The sequence below is a fragment of the Octopus bimaculoides genome, chromosome 6 (assembly GCF_046866305.1).
Source record: "Octopus bimaculoides isolate indiv1 chromosome 6, ASM4686630v1, whole genome shotgun sequence".
Lineage (NCBI taxonomy): Eukaryota > Metazoa > Mollusca > Cephalopoda > Octopoda > Octopodidae > Octopus > Octopus bimaculoides.
In genome coordinates this window covers 27,869,299-27,893,995 of record NC_142933.1, presented here as the reverse complement: position 1 = coordinate 27,893,995, position 24,697 = coordinate 27,869,299, and the positions used below count along the sequence as shown (strand labels likewise).

Genomic DNA, 24,697 nt, shown 5'->3' with positions numbered 1-24,697 from the left:
AATACACTATGCTGACAACATTCAAGATTTAATTTCACTCAGTGGAAAAGTATATATATATATTTTTTTGCACTTAAGAGAGCAAAGCCTGCAGCTATGTCTGGGTGGTTAAGAAATTCACTTCACAAATGTGTCCTTCCAAGTTTAATTTCATTGTGCAGTACCTTGGGCAAGTTTTGAGTAACCTTGTGAGTGAAATTTGGTAGATGGAAACTATGTGGAAGCTTGTTTGAGGGACTGTTCTTGTTGTTGGGTGGGTAGATTTAATTTGTTGCTTGGTTTAGCACATCCATCTAGCACATTGTGTACATTTAATAGAGCCCATTCTGTTGTTAGCATTTATGAGGGTAATGTTCTTCTCCCCACCAATCTTGGATGTCCTAATAAAGGATCACAGGTAAGAAATTTGAACTCCTGACCATGCTGGTGACATGTAAAAAAACACTCACTACACTCTATAAAGTTGTTGCTATTAGGAAGGGCATCGAACTGTAGAGACCAAGCTAAAACAGATGACAGGAGCCTGGTGCAGCTCTGACTTATCAGTTCCAATCAAACTAATCCATGCAGCATGGAGAACAGATGTTAAATGATGGTGGTGATGATGATGACCTGGATTATTACTCAGTCATTTTTCGATTTGTGTAGGTACAGATATAACTGTATTGTTACAAAATCTGCTTCGAAGCCACATAATTTCAGATTTAGTCCCACTGTACTGCATCTTGGGTAAGTATCTTCTGCTCTGACCCCTGGCCAGCCAGAACCTTGTGAGTGAATTTGATAAATGGAAACAGCTTAGTTGACTGGACTGATTATAATTAGGCAAGATGGCCATTAACATACTACTATGAACTGTAATACCTACACTGCTTACCTACTTAACACCTAAGCCAGACTAAGAAACAGAATGACTGGATCAAGAGTAAGTGGGGCATGCCTTGATAGGGTAGTAGGTAGTCAATAAGTAGAATGGATTTATAGATAGCTAAGCAACTGGTTAGTTTTATCAGTACAAAAAATTAGGTATGTTAAGTTTGATATATTGTTTTGAAAGTGGGTAGATTAGGTACATATGAAGTATATGGGGGACATAGATTATGTGAGTGGGCTGATTAAGATAGGTTACCAGAGGAGAAATCTATGAGACTTTGTTGCTTACCTATTATTAGAAATAGCTAACTGGAGATAGTAGGTAAGGTAATCCATTAGCCTGAAGTCATTAGTGCAAGTATTTTCTTGAGGTAAGGTGAACAGAAATAATCCTGAAAATTAAGGAATGTTTAGGATTTTGTGTTAAGTACCACTGTTAAACTTTTTAAGTTGTTAAGAATGCCCACGTATGTGTGTGTGTGTGTGTGCATGCGTGCACACACACACACACTCATGCACTACACATGTATACACATTTATACATATATATATTTATATATATACAGTAAAACCTTGAGGTACTAGTGCACCATTGTATGAGTAATTTGCTGTATGGGCCGAGGCTTGTGCAAATTTTTGTCTTGAAGAACAAGTGGAAATTTTCAGTATGAGTGAGTTTCATACAAGCAACTGCTGGTTGGTGCTGAGCTCACACACATGCTCTCCCAACAAGCGCAGCCTCTGCTCGCTCAGTTAACGCGTTTATCCCTATTGTATTTTCCCCAGTGTTTTGTTTAGTTTTGTGCATTTTTTTGCTATTTTATAATGATTTGTTGTGTTAGTCATGGATCCTGAGAAAGTTAGTGCAAAGGACAGTGCTGAGAAGAAGAAGAAGCTGATTACGATAGGATTGAAGAAGGAAATCATTGATAAACGTGTGTGTGTGGGTGTGTGTGTGACTGAAACTCATTTACAACTACCATCTGATGTCAAGGCAATGAGACAAGCATACACACAATACATACATACATACATACATACATGCATACATGCATGCATGCATGCATGCATACATACATACATACATTCGTGCATACATCCATACATACATACATTCATGCATACATACATGCATGCATGCATACATACATGCATGCATGCATGCATGCATACATACATACATGCATGCATGCATACATGCATGCATGCATACATTCATGCATGCATACATACATGCATGCATACATACATGCATTCATTCATTCATTCATGCATGCATATATGACAGGTTTCTTTCAGTTTCTGTTTGCCAAATCCACTTGTGTATAAGCAATGTTGATTATTTCCAGTCTTCTGTGAAAACATATCTGGACATGAGAGAAGATTTCCTTGTTTGGTGATAGGAAGAGCATCCAACTGTTGATAAATTGCCTGTGAATGTCATCTGACCAATGCAAGCATAGAAAAGTAGACGTTCAAAAATCATAACGATGATGTTGATAGCTTTATTATGTTTCAGAATGTTATCATTTGTTGCTGTTAAGGTGGCAAGCACAATGGACAAATGCTTGGCATTTGGTCTGTCTTCACATTTCTGAGTTGAAATTTTGCTGAGGTCAACATTGCTTTTCATCCTTTTGAGGCCCCATAAAATAAGAACCAGTTGAGCACTGGCGTTGATGTAATCAGCTACCCCATCCTACCGAAATTTCAGGCCTTGTGCTTATAGTAGAAAGGGTTGTTGTTGTTGTTAAGTGAAACATTAAAATCTAATGTAATGGATTATTGTAGATTATATACTCTTGTGGTAGTTGTTTTATACATATTTGAGTTTGAAGTCAACTTAGGTGCCCAAATCATGATGTGTATTATACCTGTTACTATTATTATATATGGATTTTTGTCATATATAGTTTGAGAAATTGAAGTCACATGAAGTCAGTTATTTACAGTTTATCTTGTTAACTATTTAATGATAATAATATCAATCGTACAATACTGAGTATCCTTGTCTCAACCACCTCTGCCCTACCATCTCTGTATCTAAGTGTTTTTCTTTGAACTAATCTATTTTGATAACTTCAAGTAGGTCACTTGTTATCTGAACACCTTATTGATAGCAAATAACAGTATTTTTCCATGTGTTTCCTCTCATATAGTTATATATATTTTCTTTTTGTTTGTTTGCTGTTGTTGGTTTATAGCCTCAGGTTATTTATGATCCAGAAGACTTATGATCATAAGCATTCCAGTTGTGACCATCAACCCACCCTGTCTTAGATATCTAGGGCTACATTACACTGGTCTGTAAACAATTTCAAAGTGAAGGCAGTTTTAGGCTAATTTTAGTGGAAAGGCACTGATTCCAAATAAATCATCAGATTTTGTGTACCATATCAACTTTAACTACTAAGCACCATAGGACAGGAATATAAAACTATCTACTTTTGGCATTTTAAGAAAATTACAGATGGTGTTAATTCTTTGTTTCAGACCATTCTGTTTCATCTGAAATTGAAGTAGTTTCTACAAAATATTTTTAAAGATAAAAGTCAAGTTAATTTCTTACATTGCCTATAATAATACCACACCCACCTAGTTACCATATTACAGTGAAAGAGTCCAAGAGCAATCCTGTAAGATTAACCCTTTAGCATTCAGCTTTCTCTGACAAATATAATGCTTATTTATTCACATTTTATATAATTGATCATGTATTATCTCATAGCTTAGAAATTTCAAAGATGTGATTGCTTATTTTTAGAATGACATTGCAGAGTATGTGCGAGATGCTGAATCTGGCCAGTTTGAACATAGAACAGGTAGAATATTTGGGCCAGATATGGCCAGTTTGAATGCTAAAGGGTTAAGGATCTTTCTAGATTTGGTAGAAGGGAAGGGGGCAAGTTGATCACATCCATGCTCAACTGGTGCTTATTTTATCGACCCCAAAAGGATGAAAGGCAGAGTCAGCCGTAGCAGCTAATAACAAAAACAAATGCCTACATCATCACCATAAAGCATACAGGACATTATAGTGTAAAAAAAAAAAAAAGCATTTTCCAGATTAACTTTTGAAAACAGAGAAAGTATCTGCCCTAGGTTCTTAAGATACAGGTAACAATTGTTATAACTTGAGAAAGGCTCTAAAGGAAGTAAACTCTTCTTTATGAAGATTAGCCTGCAAACTTTGAAAAGTCTTGGAAGTGGGACTACAAACAGTTAGATAATTTTCTTAGGCTTACTTGTATACAATGCTAATCTAGGATAGTGCTTTATTGTTAAGCACAGGCGCTTTCTTATTTATTCCAGCATTAGCTTGTTGTATCTTCATGTAGTCAAGCCCAAGGAAAATTTTCATTCTCTATTTCTAGTTTGTTTGTCATTACCAAGTCAAAGTTGTAATCTAATATTATCAATACTAGAGAGTGTATGAAGTATCAGCACAACCCAGATATCTTGTGTTATATTTGTGCAGTGGCAACTTGATACAGAATTTTGTCTGAAGTGCATATTTCATGTATTTTGGAGTAAAATTGGGTGATCAAAACTAACTATGGGCCTCTCCTTCTGTTAGCTGAAATTGTGTTGCATTTAATGCAATGCCTTAGCAATGATGTTGTTTTACACTGTGTAAACATTGTTGAGACATATGAGAAGACCTAACCACATACAGTATGCACTCAAAACGCATTCACCCCACCCCACAACTGGCTTCTATACAATTTTCGTAGACTAGTTTCACTTGCAAGCCATTGGTCTGCTTGGGGCTATAATAGACATTTGCCCACATTACTATCCTGTGAGAATGAACCCAAAATTATGCGTTTGCAAAACTGACTTTTTGACCATATAGTCATATCCTATTACTGACTTGTGAAGTTATCAAACAGTGTCTGTAATGTGTATGACAGATCCAGAGTATCTGTTACTTGTAGGACACATCTCAAGCTTCTGTTTCATGTACAACTGATCTGGTTATTGGCCAAGTTTATCATGCAGATTCCTCTACTGTCTTCCTTTGACGGGGTTTGTCTTGGCTTTGGTGGACAAAATTGAGAGAATGAAGGCTAAGTTTTCATCATTTTTTTCAAGTGCCACTTTTTTTAAGAGTAAATAGGGAAATATTGCTCATCTGAAAACTTGCTGACAAATGGAAGAGAATGGCATGAATGGTTTCAGTGGAATTGATCTGCTCTGAAAATATGCTTGTAGGTTTGAATTTTGGAAAGTTGAATTTTGGAAAGGTCACTTACCTTGTTAATTAAGCTAGTTTGTTTTGTAAAGGAGTTTTCTTAACTGGACCTAGGTGGCTGACCCCTTTTGGAATACACACTCACTTTTATATATAATGATGGTGTTACATAAGATGTGCAGCCAGTACATTCTGTAAAGTGGTTGGTATAAGGAAGTGTACTCACCCTTAAAAACCAAAAAAGAAACAAATGGTGAGATGTTGGCCTCCAACCCATTTTGCTGCGTAGTACCTCAGAATAGGTGCTAACTTTGGCTATGATAATTCATGACAACATGGAAAACAAAGGTAAAATTGTGGTGATGATATATTTTCAGTTATGAAATTGACATCAATGGTTTCATACAACTGATATATCAGCCACTCACAAAGTATTGATCAGCCAAAGATTATAATAGAATTCATTCGTTTATAGTACTGTATTGCTGAAATGAACCCAAAATTTGCAGTTGTAAAATTAACATCTCAACCACAAAACCATACACCTGAATATTGCTTGTGATGTGTAGGACAGACCCAGAGCTTCTCAAACTTGTGGGATAGTACTATATTTTATTGACCTGGAAAGGATGAAAGGCAAAGTTGATTGCAACAGAATTTTGACTCAGAATGTATAGAGCCAGAAGAAATACTGCAAGGCATTTTGTCCAATGTTCTAACAAATCTGTCGATCCAACACCCCGAGAAAGTTGTAAAATATGCAGACTTGTGAATAAATGTTGAGAGAATGTGGAATATAAAAGCAACAGCTGGAAGAAATTCTGTTAATCATTTTGTTTGATATGCTAGCAATTCTGCCAAATCACTACTTTAATAATAATGATAATATTATTATTTATAATGACTTCATATTTTAGTGTAAAGCCAGCGATATTTAGAGGAAGGAATAAGTCAATTACATTAACCCCCCAGTACTTGACTGGTACTTTACTTTATTGACCCTTTAAAGATGAAAGGCAAATTTGATCTCTGTAGAATTTGAACTTAGAATGTAAAGCACTGGAAGAAATGCTGCTAAGTATTTCATCCAATATAGAAACAAGTCTGACAGCTTGACACTTTAATAATAATAATAATAATAATAATAATAACCATAATAATAATGATCTTTCCTGCTCTAGACACAAGGCCTGTATTTTTTTTTATGTGGGGAGGGGACTAGTTGATTACATCAATCCCAGTACTTGACTTGTTCTTATTTCTTTGACCCTGGAAGAGTGAAAGGTGAGGTCGACCTCAGCAGAATTTGAATTCAGATCGTAAAGCCAGAAGAAATGTCACTAAGCATTTTGTTTGGTGTACTAACGATTCTGCCAGCTTACCATCTTTTATAATGATAATAATAATAATAACTGTTTCTACTATAGGCATAAGGCCTGGAGGTCTGTGGCGAGGGGCTAGTCAGCTACATCGACTGATACTTATTTTTACAACCCCAAAAAGATGAAAGGGCAAAATTGATCTTTGTGGAATTTGAACTTAGAACATAAGGTCCGCAGAAATGTTGCTAAGTATTTAGTCTGGTGTGTTAATGATTCTGCCAGCTTACTGCCTTGATAGTAATAATAATAATAATAATTGTTTTCGTTATTAATCACTAAGGGTTCACAAGTAACATTGGGGACAATGCAAAATAATACAATGTGGGGTTATATGAAAGGTGTGTAAAAAGTAAATAAAACTAGCAAAATACTAATTTTAACAGTGAACGATTCTCCAAATGAAGGGGAGAGTTCCTAAGGCTGCCTGTGGAAACCCCACAAAACCGCAGAGGTCCTTACCACTAAGGCAAGTGCTCTCTCCACATTGTCTACAGGCACATGTTTAGAGTAGGTCTGATCACTTGAACCATTCTTTCCACATTCACCCACCTTTCAACAAATTTGCTGGGGTGGTGGGGGCAGCACATTCCTTTCTCCCCTCACTTTACTTTTTCAAGTGAAACTTGAAAAAGTTGATGAGGGTTTGGCCAAAGAGGAAAGTGTCTGTCTTCAGTCCTTTCAATCTGGTCCACCACACAACCTCTTTTGTTAAGGTCAATAGACAAAGAAACATTGCCTGCCCTTCCCGGCCAAAGAAAGACAGCGGAAAGATCTTCACAAGGGACTCTCTCATTATTTTTGATATTATTAATATTGCATACAGGTAGGAGAGTAAAAGAAATAGTTGTGTGCCAGGTTCAATTCCTTGTGTAGTTTATGTTAGAAAAATCAGTTCCATCCATGTACTAATGTACTGGTGTTGGTGTGGGGGAATTTCAAAGGACAGAACTTTTTCCTTTCTCTGTACTTTTGTTTGCCTCATGCGTATGTGAAAAGATTAATGTTAATGATTTTTGTTATTATTAATTTCAGGGTATTGGAGAATTGGAGTGGCAACGTGACCATGGATTACCTGGGGATAGACAAGATGGCGCACTGTCGCCAAGCAAGAACATTAATCACAACAATGCATTTCACCATAAGGAAAGGTTACCGGTGGAGGGTAACATTATTATTGAACCACAACTTGTGATGGACACAACAGGTAGTGTTGTAAACATACAACAAATGGACAGTTCAGGTAAAGTGCACTGGAGTCAGTTTGATGCTGATAAATACATTGCCAAAAAGGCACTGAAACCAGGAGAGGACAGCTATGCTAGGAACAAATTTAATCAAGCTGCAAGTGATAGCGTCAAGATGACAAGGGATCTACCAGATGACCGAAATTATCAGTAAGTTAACATTGTTTTTTCTCTTGTCGTACTAGAGCAGCGAAAGTGGAGAAAAATGGAGTGTGTTATGTTCTGAGTTTATAGTTTTGATGAGGTTGAGTTTTTGTAGGTCAACATCAACAGGAAAGACCTGAGCATAACACTAAAGAGAAAGGCTAGTTTTTGGTATGTGGAGTTTCAAAACAAGAAATATCTTATGGCACCTATTCATTTCTTTTTACTCTCTCGATTTAAATCCTGCTGGAATGAACTTTAAATCTTCATCTTTCAATATTGATAAAATAAGTACCATTCAAGTAAAGACTTCACAGCCAGAAAATACTTCAGCCCCTTAACAACTTACTTACACTTTACAAAGTTGAAGTGAGACCCACAATGAGGTACTTACTGTTCCAGATAGTGCTGCTACTACACATTCAGAGATCTTAAACTATTCTCCACTCCCAACAAAATATAAAGCTACTCAACTGATTGGCATCAAGTTGATCACCGACATGCTCCAATCCCTGGGCCACAGATGATGTCTCCTCACTTTGCTGCCATTACTGCAGTGGCTCTACAGAAATGGCTATAGTGTGCCAACCTTACGCAGGCTTAGATTTCATATCCAGCTGTAGTTGGTTCTTGTCTTTCATCTCTTTGAGGGCTGTTCAATTAATTACCAATCAAGTGCAAAGGTTGATTAAATCAGCTATATTTATCATTATTTTACATCTACTTTCCATACTTATGGCACTGCCTATCAGCCAAGTCTATTGTGAAAAATTGACATGCAACCTTTCTTTGGGAAAGAAATACAGCCAGTCTTGGCAGTCGCAAAAGAAGTAGTGTGGTGAACTTTTCTGAATGGTTTAAAGGCAGGCATTTTCTTGTTTATCCAAGCTCTCTTATCATCTTCTTTAAGTGCCACTTAAAGAGAAAGGTGAGGGTTAAGGTGGTACTGCTTTCTTGTGTGGTTAATGAAAGTTGAGTGAGAGTGAGAGTGGCAACAGATGATGTTGAATGGGTCTACTCAGAGTATGCTTTCCTGAGTAAACAACTTTGTGTTTAAATGTTGGTGTTTTGTTTATCACCATTTTGAGCAAAACAGTGATGTTTACATTCCATGTTGACAAAGTGACCAGTCACTTTGTGTTTCCACTGACTTATGGAATCTGAAAACCCTTTACCTGAAAAACGGATGAGGTTGGTGACAGGAAGAGCATCCAGCAGTGAAATTCGGCTTCAAAATCAATTTCCATCAGAGCCATACTAGTATACAAAAATGAGCATTACACGAATAAACAAATGATCAAGTCATTCCAACAGGCTTCCCCACAGTTTCCCTCTACTCAGTTTCATTTACAAGGTTCGGATTGACCCAAGTCTACCGTGACACTTGCCTAAAGTTCAGTGGAATCAAACATGGAATGACATGATTGTAAAAGAAAAAGGTATGTGATGTGTACAACTCACACACATACAGACACAAGCACCACACACACACACACACACACATGCATAACTACACATACAGACTGAGGTAACAGTTAAATACTCAAGATAGGTGTAGGAGTGGCTGTGTGGTAAGTAGCTTGCTTACCAACCACATGGTTCCGGGTTCAGGCCCACTGCGTGGCACCTTGGGCAAGTGTCTTCTACTATAGCCTCGGGCCGATCAAAGCCTTGTGAGTGGATTTGGTAGACGGAAACTGAAAGAAGCCCGTCGTATATATGTATATATATATGTATGTGTGTGTGTATGTTTGTGTGTCTGTGGGTGTCCCCCCAACATCACTTGACAACCGATGCTGGTGTGTTTACGTCTCCATAACTTAGCAGTTCGGCAAAAGAGACCGATAGAATAAGTACTAGGCTTACAAAGAATAAGTCCTGGGGTCGATTTGCTCGACTAAAGGTGGTGCTCCAGCATGGCCACAGTCAAATGACTGAAACAAGTAAAAGAATAAAAGAGTATACAGTTTACTTGGTTTGTTTAAGACATTAACCTCTATACTTATCTTTACATAATCTCTATATTTAATGTTAATCATCTTAATCTGCTCTATTAAAATCCCCTAAATTAATTTTTCCTTCTTAAATTGCCTCAACTTCCTTCCTTTTTGCCTCCTACTCTTGCCCTTCCTCTTCTTTATCATCACCTCAACATCACCACAACACTACTCCATCAACTCCATCATATACACCATCAGCTATACATCATTGCTGCTGTTATCACATTCATTATCAATACCACCCTCTTCTACACCTCCTGTTATCTCATTTGTTATCATCATCACTAGCACCACTACACTTGCCATTCTCCACCTCACTCATTATCACTACCACCACCATGACCACTACTACCACCACCAACACCACTACTACCACCTCCTCTCCTTCGCTATCACTACTGCTGTTACCACATTATCACCACCACCACCTTTACTGCTATTTTCACTACCACCACGGTCACATACATCACCGCTATCTTGACTATTAACAAACATTACAAATGCTATCAAGATCACCACTGCAGACATCATCATCATCTGTGGGAGAGCCTATATGCATTGCCTAGGCTGTTTGAAACAGCTGCAAAATTTCTCTAAAATTAAAAAAAGAAGGGGAAGAACACATTAGATATTATTATCTCCCCATCACAACAACCATTGCTATCTGAAAAAAAAAAAAAAGTGATATTGTTACTTCAGCTGTAGGTGAACAGACATGCCTACATTTTACTTGTCAACAACCCAAATGACATCATTGCTATCTCTCTCAATTTTTCACTCTTAGAAAAGGACAAGGCCCAAAAAAGTTTGATTCTCCATGGCTTACAGCAACTGAACATATCAGATGTTGTTATGAATTAATTGTTCTCCTCATAGACGACCACTAGTTACCTTGGATTCCCAATTTAAGTCTTTGTTCTGTTGGATTTTACATGTTTATTCATCTAGCCCCTGGCAATATGGAAAAAGTGAATGTAAAACATTGGAAGAAGACTTAAGTAAATTACCAGCATCTCTGGGTTTGAGGATCACAGTGGCTATGAAGCTAAGGTCTTAAATTAGTGTTCAATGAAGTTAGCAGTTCAAATCTCACCACATCTGTTGTTTTATGTTTGGAAATACTATGTAAATCTGCTTTCCCCAGTTTGCCTCACAGGTGATTGCTTAACCTTGATTTGGATCTCCAGTTGTAATTATCACCATTTAACACCCCTTTTCCATACTGGCACTGGTTTGATGGTTTGATAGGTACTGACAAGCCAGAGTGCTGCACCAAGCTTCAGTGTCTGCTTTGGCAGGACTTCTACAGCTGGATTCCCTTCCTAACAGCAACCACTTCACAGCAGCACTGATGATGTGACCAAATACTGAGTGGGTTATAGTATTGAGGGATATGAAAATATGACAAAGGGACAGGAGCAGGCTTGCTGATGAGGTGAATACATGACTTCCCCATCTGGGGAGAGAGAGAGAGAGAGAGAGAGGTGGGGAGGGAGAGAATAGGGATAGAACAGAAAATGTAGGTGGGTAGGTATGTCTCCAACGATGTACAAATGTACATAATTTTGGAAAGAATAGATGCAAGCAAAATAAATACATGCATATATATAACACAGACAAGTTCTTGTGTTTTTAAAATTTTATTTTTTTGATTGGTGAAAAGTCAGTGGTTCATTTTGTTTCTGACATTGAGAGGGTCAAGAGAATGTTTGTAACTTGGTCTAAAGTAAATATCAGAAGGGACTTTGAGAAGAACTAGTTTTTCAGCTTTGTTGCTGATTTTTGTAATCTTTTAGTCAGGAAAGAAAGCAGTGCTCATAACCTTTTACAGGTCCTCTAAGACTGGTGGGATGGAGAAAATATCCTCAAACTGGATACCTGGCTCAAATGCTTGCAAGAGAATGGACTCCTCCACAAAAGGGATTTGAAGGTGTCAGGTGGTGGTGTTAAACTGAGCAATGGATTAAGTCTAATACTCTAGGAGGCCACGGTAGAATTTGAACCCAGAATGCAAAGTGCTAGAACAAATACCACAAGAAACCTGGTGCAACATTTTTTTTCAATTCTGCCAATCCATTGCCCTGAATTGGTACTTCTTGATTGACCTCTGAAAGGGTGAAAAGCAAAGTAGACCTTGGCAGGATTTGAGCTTAGAGCACAGAGAGTCAGAGTCAATACTGCAAATATTCTGTCTGACATGCTTATGGCTCTACTAGTTTGCTACTTTTATATCCTTTGCTGATGCACATTGGACAAAGACACATGCACAAGCATGCTCACATGCAAACACACATGCATGTGATGGACTTTCAGTTAGTTTCCATCAACCAAAGTCCTCTTTTAAAGTGTTGGTCCACTGAGGCTTAGGTAGAAGACATTTGTCCAAGGTGACAGGCTGTGGGATCAAACCAAGAACCATGTGATTCTAAAATGAACACCTTAACCTCATTGCTTTGTATACACTCATAGCTATGCTTGCATTCATAGCCATGCCTGCTCAAATGACCATGCTTGTGTTCATAGTCATGCTTGCATTCATTGCCATGCAGCATTCATTGTTATGCTTGTGTCCATATTCACTTGGATATACATACGCATACATCTTCTGCATGGTTTTGACTCAGTGTAACAAAGAATACACAAAGAATACAAACACATGGTATTGTTTTCGATTATGAAAACAAACGAATTAGCCACCAGATTATCAATTACCAATATTGATTATCTGTATTAATTGTAACACATTTTGTTTAATAATGAGTACATAAACAAAGGACTGCAAAGGAATTCACAGGAGAGACATTATACAATCTTTGAAATACATTAATAAATGAATCTTTACACTATCTGGTTGGAGACCTTGTTTTTTTAAATTTTATTTTTATTACTTTTCTCTTTCTTTCTTGTATTCAGCAGTTGGGAACAGGTTTAGAGAAATTCTGACTGGTGCATACAACTGTAGGGAGACTGATTTAGATACCTGTAGCATAGATGGCAACTGGAAATTTCTATGAAATATCCTGCTTAGGGCTATAGATCAGATATATGGTAGGGGCAAAGTTCCAGCTAAATTGAAGATACCATGGTGGTAGAATGACATGCTTGATAGGACAGTAAAGGCTGAGAGACAAGCTTGAAAAACCTAGAAAGAAGCAAGTAGTAGGGAACATTATCAAATTGAAGAACAACTAAGCAACAGGTATACTTGGCTGGGAGTGAGGCAGAAATGAAGAGATACTTGCCATTGATATGGAAAACAAGAAAGTGGCATGGAAGTGCTATTGTGGGAGACTGCTGAGCTCTTGAAGAATAAGTGGGATATAGAAGGTTTGTCTCATACTGATCCATATGGAGAAACCAGCAATTCAAGTTGACAGCAGTGTGGGCGATAAAGTGTTTCAAGGCCATGGAGAGAGGGAAAGCTGTTTTCATGAAGGATAGTTGCAGGAATGCTCAAAATATCTGGTGAGGTAGGATGCATGATATACATCCTGATAGTTAATCAAGTTGTACAAGAAGGTGTCATACCCAATGACAAGTTTTAACAGTATCATTGTAAACTGTTACAAAAGCAAAAGAGATGCCTTAGAGAGATGGAACTATAGAGGAATCAAACTAATTTCTTTTAACTCTTCACTTACCCGTGTTTAGTTATTCATTTATTCATTCATTTCTTTGTTTATTTAATGTCTATTACCATTTTTATAATATCATCATCATCAGCGTTTTAATGTTCTGTCTTTCCTTACTTTGCAACGGTCAGATGATGACCTTGTTGAAGGAGATATTTCTACGGCAGGACACTCTGTTGCCATCCCTCATCTGTTTCCATCCCTCATCTGTTTCCAAGCAAAGTAATATTTTCTCCAGTCAAACGAACAATAAACAACCTGGAATGCTTTCATGGATGATTGCAAAGGATACTTTTTCTGTGCACTCAGGCACATAATTAAGTGCACTCACATATATATACATTCATTCTCTCTCTCTCTCTTTCTCTCTCTCTCTCTCTCTCTCTCTCTCTCTCTCTCTCTCTCTCTCTCTCTCTCTCTCTCTCTCACACACATACACAGAGTGGGGCTCTTCTAGTTTCTGTCTACCATGTTTCATTTGTAAGGCATTGATCAACTCTTGACTATTGTGGAACTCCTCAGCCAACAATCTCCATGCAGTGGGAATGAACCCTCACCTATGCTGTTCCAAAGTGAATCTCTTTAACCACATGGCTATGCCTGACCTATATAATATATAAACATAAAAAAATAAAGTAAAATTAAGTTGATTAGGCTTTTATATAAAGTGTTCAAATAGAATATTGTGTTTGCTTAATTAATTAAGATTGAAGTAGTGAGTGATAGTGAGAAATTACTGTAATTATTAATTCCTATGATTAGCTGCCAGAGCTTATCAGTCATCAAATTTGGTATTGAATGTTGTTTGGTGAGTTTGTTGAATTTTGTTTTAGTGTTGCTGTTAAGGAACATGTTGTTGTTGTTGTTGTTGTTGTCAGCTCTAGGTTAGCTCTGATTGGTCAGGTTTATGACCAAAGATGTACTAATTCTATCTTATTTCCAGACGTCTTGGACTTGATTCTCCAATGAATTCTATTTTGAAGACTGTAGCATATGATTTAAGGGTGATTTTGACACTGTTTTTTAGCAGGTTGAGCAGCTATATTGAGGTTTCCTGTGCTAGCTTGTGTTAAACAAGTAACAGAGGTTTGCAAGGCATTGAAATTGATTACCCATTGGCCTTGACCATCCTGTCTGTCTTGTTGTTTTTTCGTGTAGATATTTTAGGAAGTGACCTATATTATGCAACTTGTCTTTATTCATTATTGGAAGGTATGATCTGAATATCAGGCATATCCTGATTTTTAAAATAAGTATACTATTTTTACATGTTGCAATGAAAAGAATTGGTGTTGGGAAGGACACTCATTCATAAAACACTTCCTTAACCCTTTCGTTACCAACCCGGCTGAAACCGGCTCTGGCTCTGAGTACAAATGTCTTGTTTTTATAAGTTGTGAATTAAAATCTTTCACCAAACCTTAGTCACAATTTATGTTCCTAACACTAGCTAAATGATAACTAAGTTATTTTACTAAATTCTTTGTTATATTTAAAGTAATTCAAAGAAACACAGAGCATCTCAAAATAAATACGGTAACAAAAGGGTTAAAATGTCCTGTCCAGCCCATATCTGCGCGGAAAGCAAATTTAAAAACATTGACGATGATAGTAGGATGTAATTTGTGTAAGAGTTGGGTTCTATTCCTATCAGATTGAGTGATTATATAGAGGATCACTGATTATCTTGTGTAACAGAAGTTATACAGTTTAGCATGAAATTGTTGCATTTTGGAACAGAAGAACAAGCAGTAAACAAATTTAATTTTGTACAGGTGTAAGCATGGGTGTGTTGATACAGAGTTTGTTTTGTTACTATGTGGTCTGGAGATCTAGCTCACTGTATGGCACCTTGAACCAGTGTTTTCTACTGTGATCTTGGATCTTGTAACATTAGTAGATGGAAACTGTATGGATGCCTATTGTGTGTGTGTATACATATATATATACATATATATATATATATATATATATATATATATATATATGTATATATGTATATTCTTTTATTTGTTTGTCATTTGACTGCGACCATGCTGGAGCATCGCCTTTAGTCGAACAAATTGACCTCAGGACTTAGTCTTTGTAAGCCTAGTACTTATTCTATTGATCTCTTATGCTGAACCATGAAGTTACAGGGATGTAGACACACTGACATCAGTTGGTGGGGGACACAGACATATACATATATACACACACATACATATATATATATATATATATGTATATATCTATATATATATATATATATATATATATATATATATATATATATATATATATATATATATACAACAGGCTTCTTTCAGTTTCTGTCTACCAAATCCACTCACAAGGCTTTGGTCGGCCTGAGGCTACACTGAGAGTGTAATGGGTGCTTTTACATGCTTCCGGTACAGGTGCCATTTGTGTGACACCACGTCTGTGATTTTGCTCAGCTTGATGGGTCTTCTTCTCAAGTACGACATAATGCCAAAGATCATGGTCATTGCCTCTGTGAAACCCAACACTCAAAAGGAGCTCAGCCACTTTGCCCCCATAATGCCCAACACTTGAAAAGAACTCAGCCATCTTGCTTCCGTGAGGCCCGCTCAAAAGGAACTCAGCCATCTTACCTCTGTGAGGCCCAACACTCTAAAGGAATTCAGCTACTTTGCCTCCATGAGGCCCAATGCTTGAAAGGAACTCAGCCACTTTGCCTCCGTCAGGCCCAATGTTCAAAAGTTGATTTGTTTTTTTATATGTTACTAGCATGGGTGTACTTAGCTTGACGGGTCCTCTTCAGCACAGCACATCGCCAAAGGTCTCGGTCACTAGACATTGCCTCTGTGAAGTTCAAAGTTTGAAGGTCATGCTTCACCACCTCGTTCGATGTCTTCATGGGTCTACCTCTACCACAGGTTCCCTCCACAGTTAGAGATCAGCACTTCCTTACACAGCTGTCCTTGTCCATATGCATCACATGACCATACCAGTGCAATTGTCTCTTTTGCACACCACATCTGATGCCTCTTATTTCCAACTTTTCTCTCAAGATGCTTACACTCTGTCAAACATGCACACTGACATTGCACATCCAGCGAAGCATGCTGACATCATTTCTCTCAAGCCTATGCATGTCTTCGACTGTTACATATATATATATATATATACATATATATATATATGAAAACGCATTGAGCAAAAACAGTAATGCTTGTTGACAAATCCTGCTAATCACCTTGTAAGCTCTATTATGTTCAAAGATGAGTGGAATGAAGTACCAATTGCTTGAAAAACAGTTAAGTATTGGCAACAGGAAGGGCACCTGGCTCTTAATTTGCATTTTTCTGATTTAAAATAGCATGAAAAAGGGGATGTAAAATGAGCAAATTCTATTTGTTTTTTTAATTGACAAAGAGTTCCACATGAAACTGAAGTGATTATGGTAGTGATGATATTAATAACGACAGGTAGATATTCACACTTGCATGTGCCAGGCACCCATGGTGAACCCATATTTAATAAACACCATTTGCATTTGTTTGTTTATTTGCATTCACCCCCCCCCCCCCCCCCCGCCTCCACTGCCTGCATGGCTTAGACGGAGAATTATCTGAGATAGAATTTAACACTCTAAAGTGGTTTGCATTAAGAAGGGCATCCATCTGTAAAAATCATGCCAAAGCTGACAATGGAACTTGACACCGCCCTTGGGGCTCACCAAATCCTTTCAAACTATCCAACCTATGCCAACATGGAAAGTGAATGTTAAATGATAATAATAATGATGATGCTCTTCTTGTTGCCAACCTTTGCCCATTTTTCAAGTAAGATATTATTTATTCCAGAGGTCTTTGAAAGTTCATATCGACTACTTGTAAATTCAACAAGGACTGTTGGTGTCGTCACCATTTTACTCAAATGGTTGTAAGCATGGAATGTCTACATTTGTCATTTCTTTATTGTCCACAAGGGGCTAAACATAGAGGAGACAAACAAGGACAGACAAAGGGATTAAGTCGATTATATCGACCCCAGTGCGTAACTGATACTTAATTTATCGACCCCGAAAGGATGAAAGGCAAAATCGACCTTGGTGGAATTTGAACTCGGAACGTAACAGCAGACGAAATACTGCTAAGCATTTCGCCCTGCGTGCTAACGTTTCTGCCAGCTTGCTGCCTTCAAATGTCAACACTTGTGTGTGTGTGTGTGTGTGCATATGTACGCGCATGTACACACACACGCACACACACAGGCTTCCTGCAGTTTCTGTCTGCCAAATTCATTCACAAGCTTAGGTGTTGTGGGACAAAATCCCAAAACCATATGGTTGAGAAGTGAACTCCTTAACTACAGAGCCATGCCTGTGCTTTTATCATCATTATATATATATTATTATATTATATTGGCAAATATTCACAGTTACAGTCATTGATTCCAGAGATGAAGAGAACTACTGCACATATTTAATAAATATCTTTTTATTATCGTTACCCACCCATGCATTCCCCTCACACACACACACACACACCTTGGTATTTATATTTATTCAGAAAAAACTGATTGATACAGAATACATAATTGCTTCATTAACCAGTGCTCCATTGATGATGATACATCATCAACACATTCATCTTCTTTTATGAATACGCTTGTAATTAAAACATTATTCCTATGAAGTATCTTAGAGGATTGGTATACACTGTGCTATTGAAGTTGTTATAGAAATAACTTAGTGGTCTCAATGGCTATGCGTTTGATGTTGGAATGATAACTAAAGAATTTACCATTTCAGTTCTCAATATATTCTTTGTGGGTTTGACAGCTCAATTGTAATAGTTGTAATGAGAAATGTTAACTGTTTTACATGAATAAATTGCTATTACTTCTAGTTATTTCCTCTTATACAGGAGCTTAAGAAGTCTGGGAGTTTAATGAGAAAGCTTATAGTTGTACTATCTTATACAAGGGCTTTGACTGGCAAGTTGCATTTGAACCTTTAGTGTGGCAGATGTAATGTTGTGATTGCATAAACACATAATGTGATAGTACATAGTCTTAGGTATTGGGCTCATGATCATAGTGTTGTTGGTTCAGTCCCTGGGATCAAGTGGCACATTGTGCCCTTGAGCAAGGGACTTCATTTCACATTGCTCTAGTTCACTCAGTTGAAAATGAGTATGACAACAGTTAGGAGTTAACCTTGACCTCAGCTTGATTCTTGATGATGATTTAAATATGATTGTTTCACAACATAATCTTTAAATCTGGTTCTTTAACTTTAACAATTTGGTTTCTCTCTCTCTCTATCATTTGTTCATACTTTTTCTGAGTCAAGGTTTGATCATACTTGGTGATTTCTGAATTCTCCACCAATGAAAATAGATACATCATTTCTGAAATTATTATTTTAGTGGTACAGCTTGATTTGTGATAAGTTGTACTGCTAGAAAAATGCTGCTCTACAGTGTACATTTACAGTAATTACACCTGCACTAGATTTTGAACAGTTCAGTTTCTGATTGTCATTGGATAGCTTATTCTTAAGCTTTATATATTAGCTTATTCATAGCTATATAGAAAAGTCCCAGACAGAATCCAAACAAGTAAGCTTTAAATATTAGCTTCTTCATTCATAGCCATGTACATGGTCCCAGATAGAATTCAAACAAGTAAGCTATATACGTATATAAACTTGTACTTAGCTATGTACTTGGTCCTAGATGGAATTGAAACTTGTAAGCTTTATGTATGAAGTAAAGGTGATAAAGGTTTCAATGATTGAGCATTTGAACTATCTGATCATTGGATTAATTAATGTGTAGTGGTTTGATTATTCCATATACAGACATGCGTATTCTTAATGTAATTCTTAGGTAAAACCAGCATGACACAGTGTAACAAGGCTGCACCTTTAAATTACTACTAGTACAATCTTTCCAACATGTTTCCACACAGTTTTAGTTTACTCAATTTCACTCGCAAGGAATGAGCTGACTTGCAGTTACAGTAAAAGGGATTTGTGATGGTGATGCAAAGTTCTTAACCATTCAGCCTTGCTAAGAGTATAAGAGTAATGATAAGCATAAGTAGTTATCCATTTGTAGAAACTCTAAACCTTGTACAGAAATTATAATCTGAATAACAATAACTCACCTCTGATATTAAGGCATTTAATAAATGTAATGAATTTTTTGTGCAGTACATGGACTTCATTTGATGTGTATTCTTAATGCTAGCTGTTCTTTCTAACATACTAAAATCATGGCTGTTCTTCGTCAATCTGCCAGAGATGTCACTGTGTCTTTTGTGAGTACACAACATTGATTGTTTTCCCATGCTATTCCTACATTCTGAGCAAGGACACTTCTCAGATGGGGTTGGGATTTTTGTGCTATACTTAGGTTGAGTGAGTTAATTGTAGCCCCTGCCCCTTATCAAAATAAAGGTTCTTGTGCTTGCCAAATAAATCAATGTCAAGCTTAGTGAAAATACTTTGCTTTTTTTTTTTTAAATGAGGAGAGTTCTCACAATTCGGGCTAAAGGTCAGATGAGTGTGTTTTTAATTATCATTTAATTCCTTCTGAACTGTGAACCCTTGGAAAGACTACTCTCTGTACATGTGCACACACCCAAATACTCACCCACCTGTGCATACATTCACACACACAGCACAATACATACACATACATTTGCTTCACAATACACATATATAGACAGGCATGAGAGAGAGAGAGAACCGAGAGAGAGAGAGTTTTGATATTTGTTTAGAAAAATATGCTTATACAGGCATGGATGTGATTTGTAAAATATCTTGTGGCTGAATACAAAAATATGTGTATATATGAGATTGTGTGTGTGTGTGTGTGTGTGTGTGTGTATTCTTAATATGTTTATACCTATACTATAGACATGTACACAAATAATATATATGTATATACTTCTATGTATAAAATCATACAGCACTTATAGGTATTTCCAGTATTGTTTAAAGTTTGTTCTCCATGCTGGCATGGATTAAATAGTTTGACAGGATCCAGTTGGAGGATCATGTCATGCTCCAAGGCATTGATGTGGCATGGTTTCTTTAGCTAGATGTCCTTCCTTATGCCAACCATTTTATAGTGTACTGGGTGCTTTTTTTTCTATGGCACCAGTACTAGTGAGGTTACCTTGCAACTTGTAAGACCAAAGGGACACTTACACCTGAAAGAGAACAGGAGAGAGAGATGGTTTTAGGCAAGGTGATGAGAAAGGGTGAAGTATGAAAGCAGCACACTTATAGTTGTGAGCAGGTAACAAAGAGAGTAACAGTATGTAACTATAGGGAAAATGAAAGGAACAGGAGAAAGGAAATATATTAGTGTTAGTGGTTAGTGAGAAAGGGAAGGACAGCATGGTGAGGATGATGTGATGGGTTGTGTAAGAGGAGACCCAGGATCCCAGCATTATAAGGGCAAGGATGGAGGAAAGGAATGAGAAAAAGCAGATGAGGGTAGGCACCATACCGAAACAGATACTAGAGCACAATGCAGTCCTTAGGTTCACTGGATCCTGTCAAACGCATGCCAGTGTGGAACATGGACATAAACGATGATGAGCTATACATATAGTATCATCATCATCATCATCATCACCATCATTCTACCTTTTCTTTTTGATATGACATACGACTTCTCATCATCACTGTTATATTCTCTTTACTCTCTCTTTTTACTCTTTTACTTGTTTCAGTCATTTGACTGTGGCCATGCTGGAGCACCGCCTTTAGTCGAGCAAATCGACCCCAGGACTTATTCTTTGTAAGCCTAGTACTTATTCTATCGGTCTCTTTTGCCAAGCTGCTAAGTTACGGGGACGTAAACACACCAGCATCGGTTGTCAAGCGATGTTGGGGGGGACACACACAGACACACAAACACATACACACACATACATATATATATATATATATATATATACATATATATATATACGACGGGCTTCTTTCAGTTTCCATCTACCAAATCCACTCACAAGGCTTTGGTCGGCCCAAGGCTATAGTAGAAGACACTTGCCCAAGGTACCACACAGCCACTCCTACGCCTACATCTGAACTGTTACAATATCAAATGTTCCTGATGTTCTCTTATTACTCTCCAATTGTGTATCTTCAACAAGCTCTCATTGATATCTCTTTTCAATAATTCCTATGACCTGTACACTATGACTGCACATATGACACTCTTCTCAGACTGTTCTGTGCATGCTCATTTATACTAACTAGTATAGTTCACTTAGCCAATCATGGGCATGTACAGATTCCCCATACAACACTTTTCTTGCTGGCATGGGCTGGATGGGTCACCATAGTTCAAGTCAGCTCTTATTTGGAACTGCTGCTCTTCTAGGCAGGTTAGAGGATTTATGTATTACTTGTATGCTTCATTTGTTTTTTTGTTTGATTTCTATGGCTAAATGCTTTTCCTCGGATCAAACACTTAACAGAGGTTGTACTGTATGCACTTTCGTCACGGTACCAACTTGATAGAGTAAGTACTAAGACATGGCAGCTTCTCTAGTGCTGGTGCTATGATAAAATGCACTTGGTACATTCTGTTTTGTGTGGGAGTTGAGATGACCCCTTGAGCATAAAAAAGATGGACTTAAAACGATGACGATTGTAAGCACGTCTATAATATCTATATATACAGACATTACATATATAAATATAAAGAAGGAGAGAGAAGTGAAAGGAAAAAGAGAAGGAAGAAGCTGAAGGAAGTAAAGAAAGAAGCTAAGAAAGATACACATGCACGCGTGTACACACACGTACATATATATATGTGTATATATACACATGTATGTGTATGTTTATGTCTGTTTGTATCTTTCTTAGTTTCTTTCCTTCCTTCTTTTAGCTTCTTCCTTTCTCTTTTTCCTTCAGCTTTTTTAATTCTTTCTTTTTTGTTTCTATATATGAGACAGATGCCCATAAATAATTAATTAGATAATTTTTTCCGTCTTTGAATATATTAGTGTATGTGTGTGTGTGTATTTGTGTATGTATGTATTGTGTGAACAAGAGGGTGTGCATGTATTTATGTATGTGTTGTGTATATAGTTATAGTTATATGTACATACACCTCATTCTGTTTCTTGTATTAAAAAATATCCTTAATCCATTCAACATGTAGTTCAAATCCCAGCTAATCCTTAAAGTGTTCTTTCTGAATTAGCTTCTTTGTGCCAGATTTTCCACACAAAAAAGTAACATAGCAAGAATGGTGAATAACGACAGATTTTTCTCTGTAACTGCAGGTAGCTTTCTTTGGCAGAACTGTTTCAGAGTTGGTAATTCAACTCTTGTAATCTTCATTTTATATCTTCTATATATCGCTTTTGATTATTCAGCCATTTATTTAATCAGAAGATTAAATGTTACTTCTCCTGTCTGTCTGTCTGTCTGTCTGTCTGTCTGTCTGTCTCTCTCTCTCTCTCTCTCTCTCTCTCTCTCTCTCTCTCTCTCTCTCTCTTTCTCCCTCACCTCTTAACCATCATCATGTCAGTCTGTCATTCTGTAGTTCTTTTATTCAATCATTCTTTTACAAAGTCATTCCAGTCAGTTTTGTGTTAATATTCTGTCTTTCAAGTTTTCCTTGAGTAATTCAGTCATTCTTTTATTCAATCGTTTGTTCATAGAGTTATCTCAGTAGTTGCTGTACGGTGTTTTTGTGTGTTAGTTTTCAGTAATTCACCAATTCTTTTATTCAGTCATTCATTCACATAGCTATTTCAATAGTTGCTGTGTCAGCTTTTTCTATGTTAATATTCTGTCATGTGAAGGCATGTGGTCTCATGGTTAGAGTGTTAGGCTTACAATCAAATTTTACACTGAGTGGTGCATTTTGTCCTCGGGCAAGGCACTTCATTCCACATCACTCCATTTGACTCAGCTGAAAATGTTGAGAAAGGTGAATGGGTATCTATGTTTGATCAAGATTACATTGGCTTCTAAAACAGTTAGTGAAAGCCTGGTACATGCCACCAAGTCATAAATGTTTGTTAGTGATAGCTGAGTGTTATCCTGTCATTCAGTTTTCATTCAACTGTTCTTTTATTCTTACATTCAGTCATTCTTTCACATTGTTATACCAGTAGTCAACATTTTGTGTTTTAATATTTAATTAACATAAGGCGGAGAGCTGGCAGAAACGGTAACATGCCGAGCGAAATGCTTAGCAGTATTTTGTCTGTCTTTACATTCTGAGTTCAAATTCCGCCAAGGTCGACTTTGCCTTTCATCCTTTTAGGGTCGATAAATTAAGTACCAGTTGCGAAGTGTATTGGGGTTGATCAAATTGACTGGCCCCCTTCCCCAAAATTTTGAGCCTTGTGCCTAGAGTAGAAAAGAATATTTAATTAACATGAAGTTTCAAAAAATACTAGTCTGCTCTCTCTCTCTCTCTCTCTCCCTCTCTTTTTGTTTGCTTCTCTCATTCTCTTACATACATAAACACATACACACACACACACACACCTTTTGAACTCATGGATTGTGAGTAAATCTGTTTTATTCTCATGATAAATACATTGATTATTAAGAAAGGAAAACAAGGAGATATAGGGAGTGTTAGAGAAGGGGAGAGAGAGAGATAGGATTTTTTACCTCCCTGAACGTCAGCTTTACTAAGAATAAAGAACTCAGTGTAAGTGATAATAAGTTTAACGTATCTTTTACTTGTTTCAGTCATTTAGACTATGGCCATGCTGGGGCACCACCTTGAAGAATTTTTAGTCAAATGAATCAACCCAGTTCTTACGTTTTTAAGCTTGGTACTTATACTATTAGACTCTTTTGCCAAACTGCTAGGTTATATTGATGTAAAGAAGCCAAAACCAGTTGTCAAGCGGTGGTAAGGGACAAACACACGCACATGCATACACACTCACACACATGCATACACACTCACACACATGCATACATACACACACACAATGAGCTTCTTTCTGTCGACCAAATCTACTCACTAGGCTTTGGTTGACCTGAGGCTATTGAAGAAGACACTTGCCCAGTGGGATTGAACTCGGGAACCATGTGGTTGGGAATCAAATTTCTTACCACACAGCCACACCTGCACCTAATTCTAACAAAATTCATGTTTCACCAATGACTATCAGGGACTGCCAGTGCCGCCGAACTGGCTCCTGTGCAGGTGGCACGTAAAATACACCATTTTGAGCATGGCCGTTGCCAGTACCT

The 24,697-nt window shown here is 37.2% G+C and overlaps 1 protein-coding gene across 2 annotated transcripts in view; it reads left to right on the top strand.

The window, feature by feature from the left end:
- LOC106869793 (polypeptide N-acetylgalactosaminyltransferase) overlaps window positions 1-24,697 on the top strand; it is a 164,534-nt gene that overhangs the window by 32,051 nt on the left and 107,786 nt on the right. For both annotated transcript variants that reach the window (XM_089353665.1, XM_089353664.1), the window contains exon 2: window positions 7,483-7,844. In XM_089353665.1, coding sequence (XP_089209791.1) covers window positions 7,642-7,844 — 203 coding nt within the window. In that variant the 5' untranslated portion in view covers window positions 7,483-7,641. The remainder of the gene's footprint in view (window positions 1-7,482; window positions 7,845-24,697) is intronic.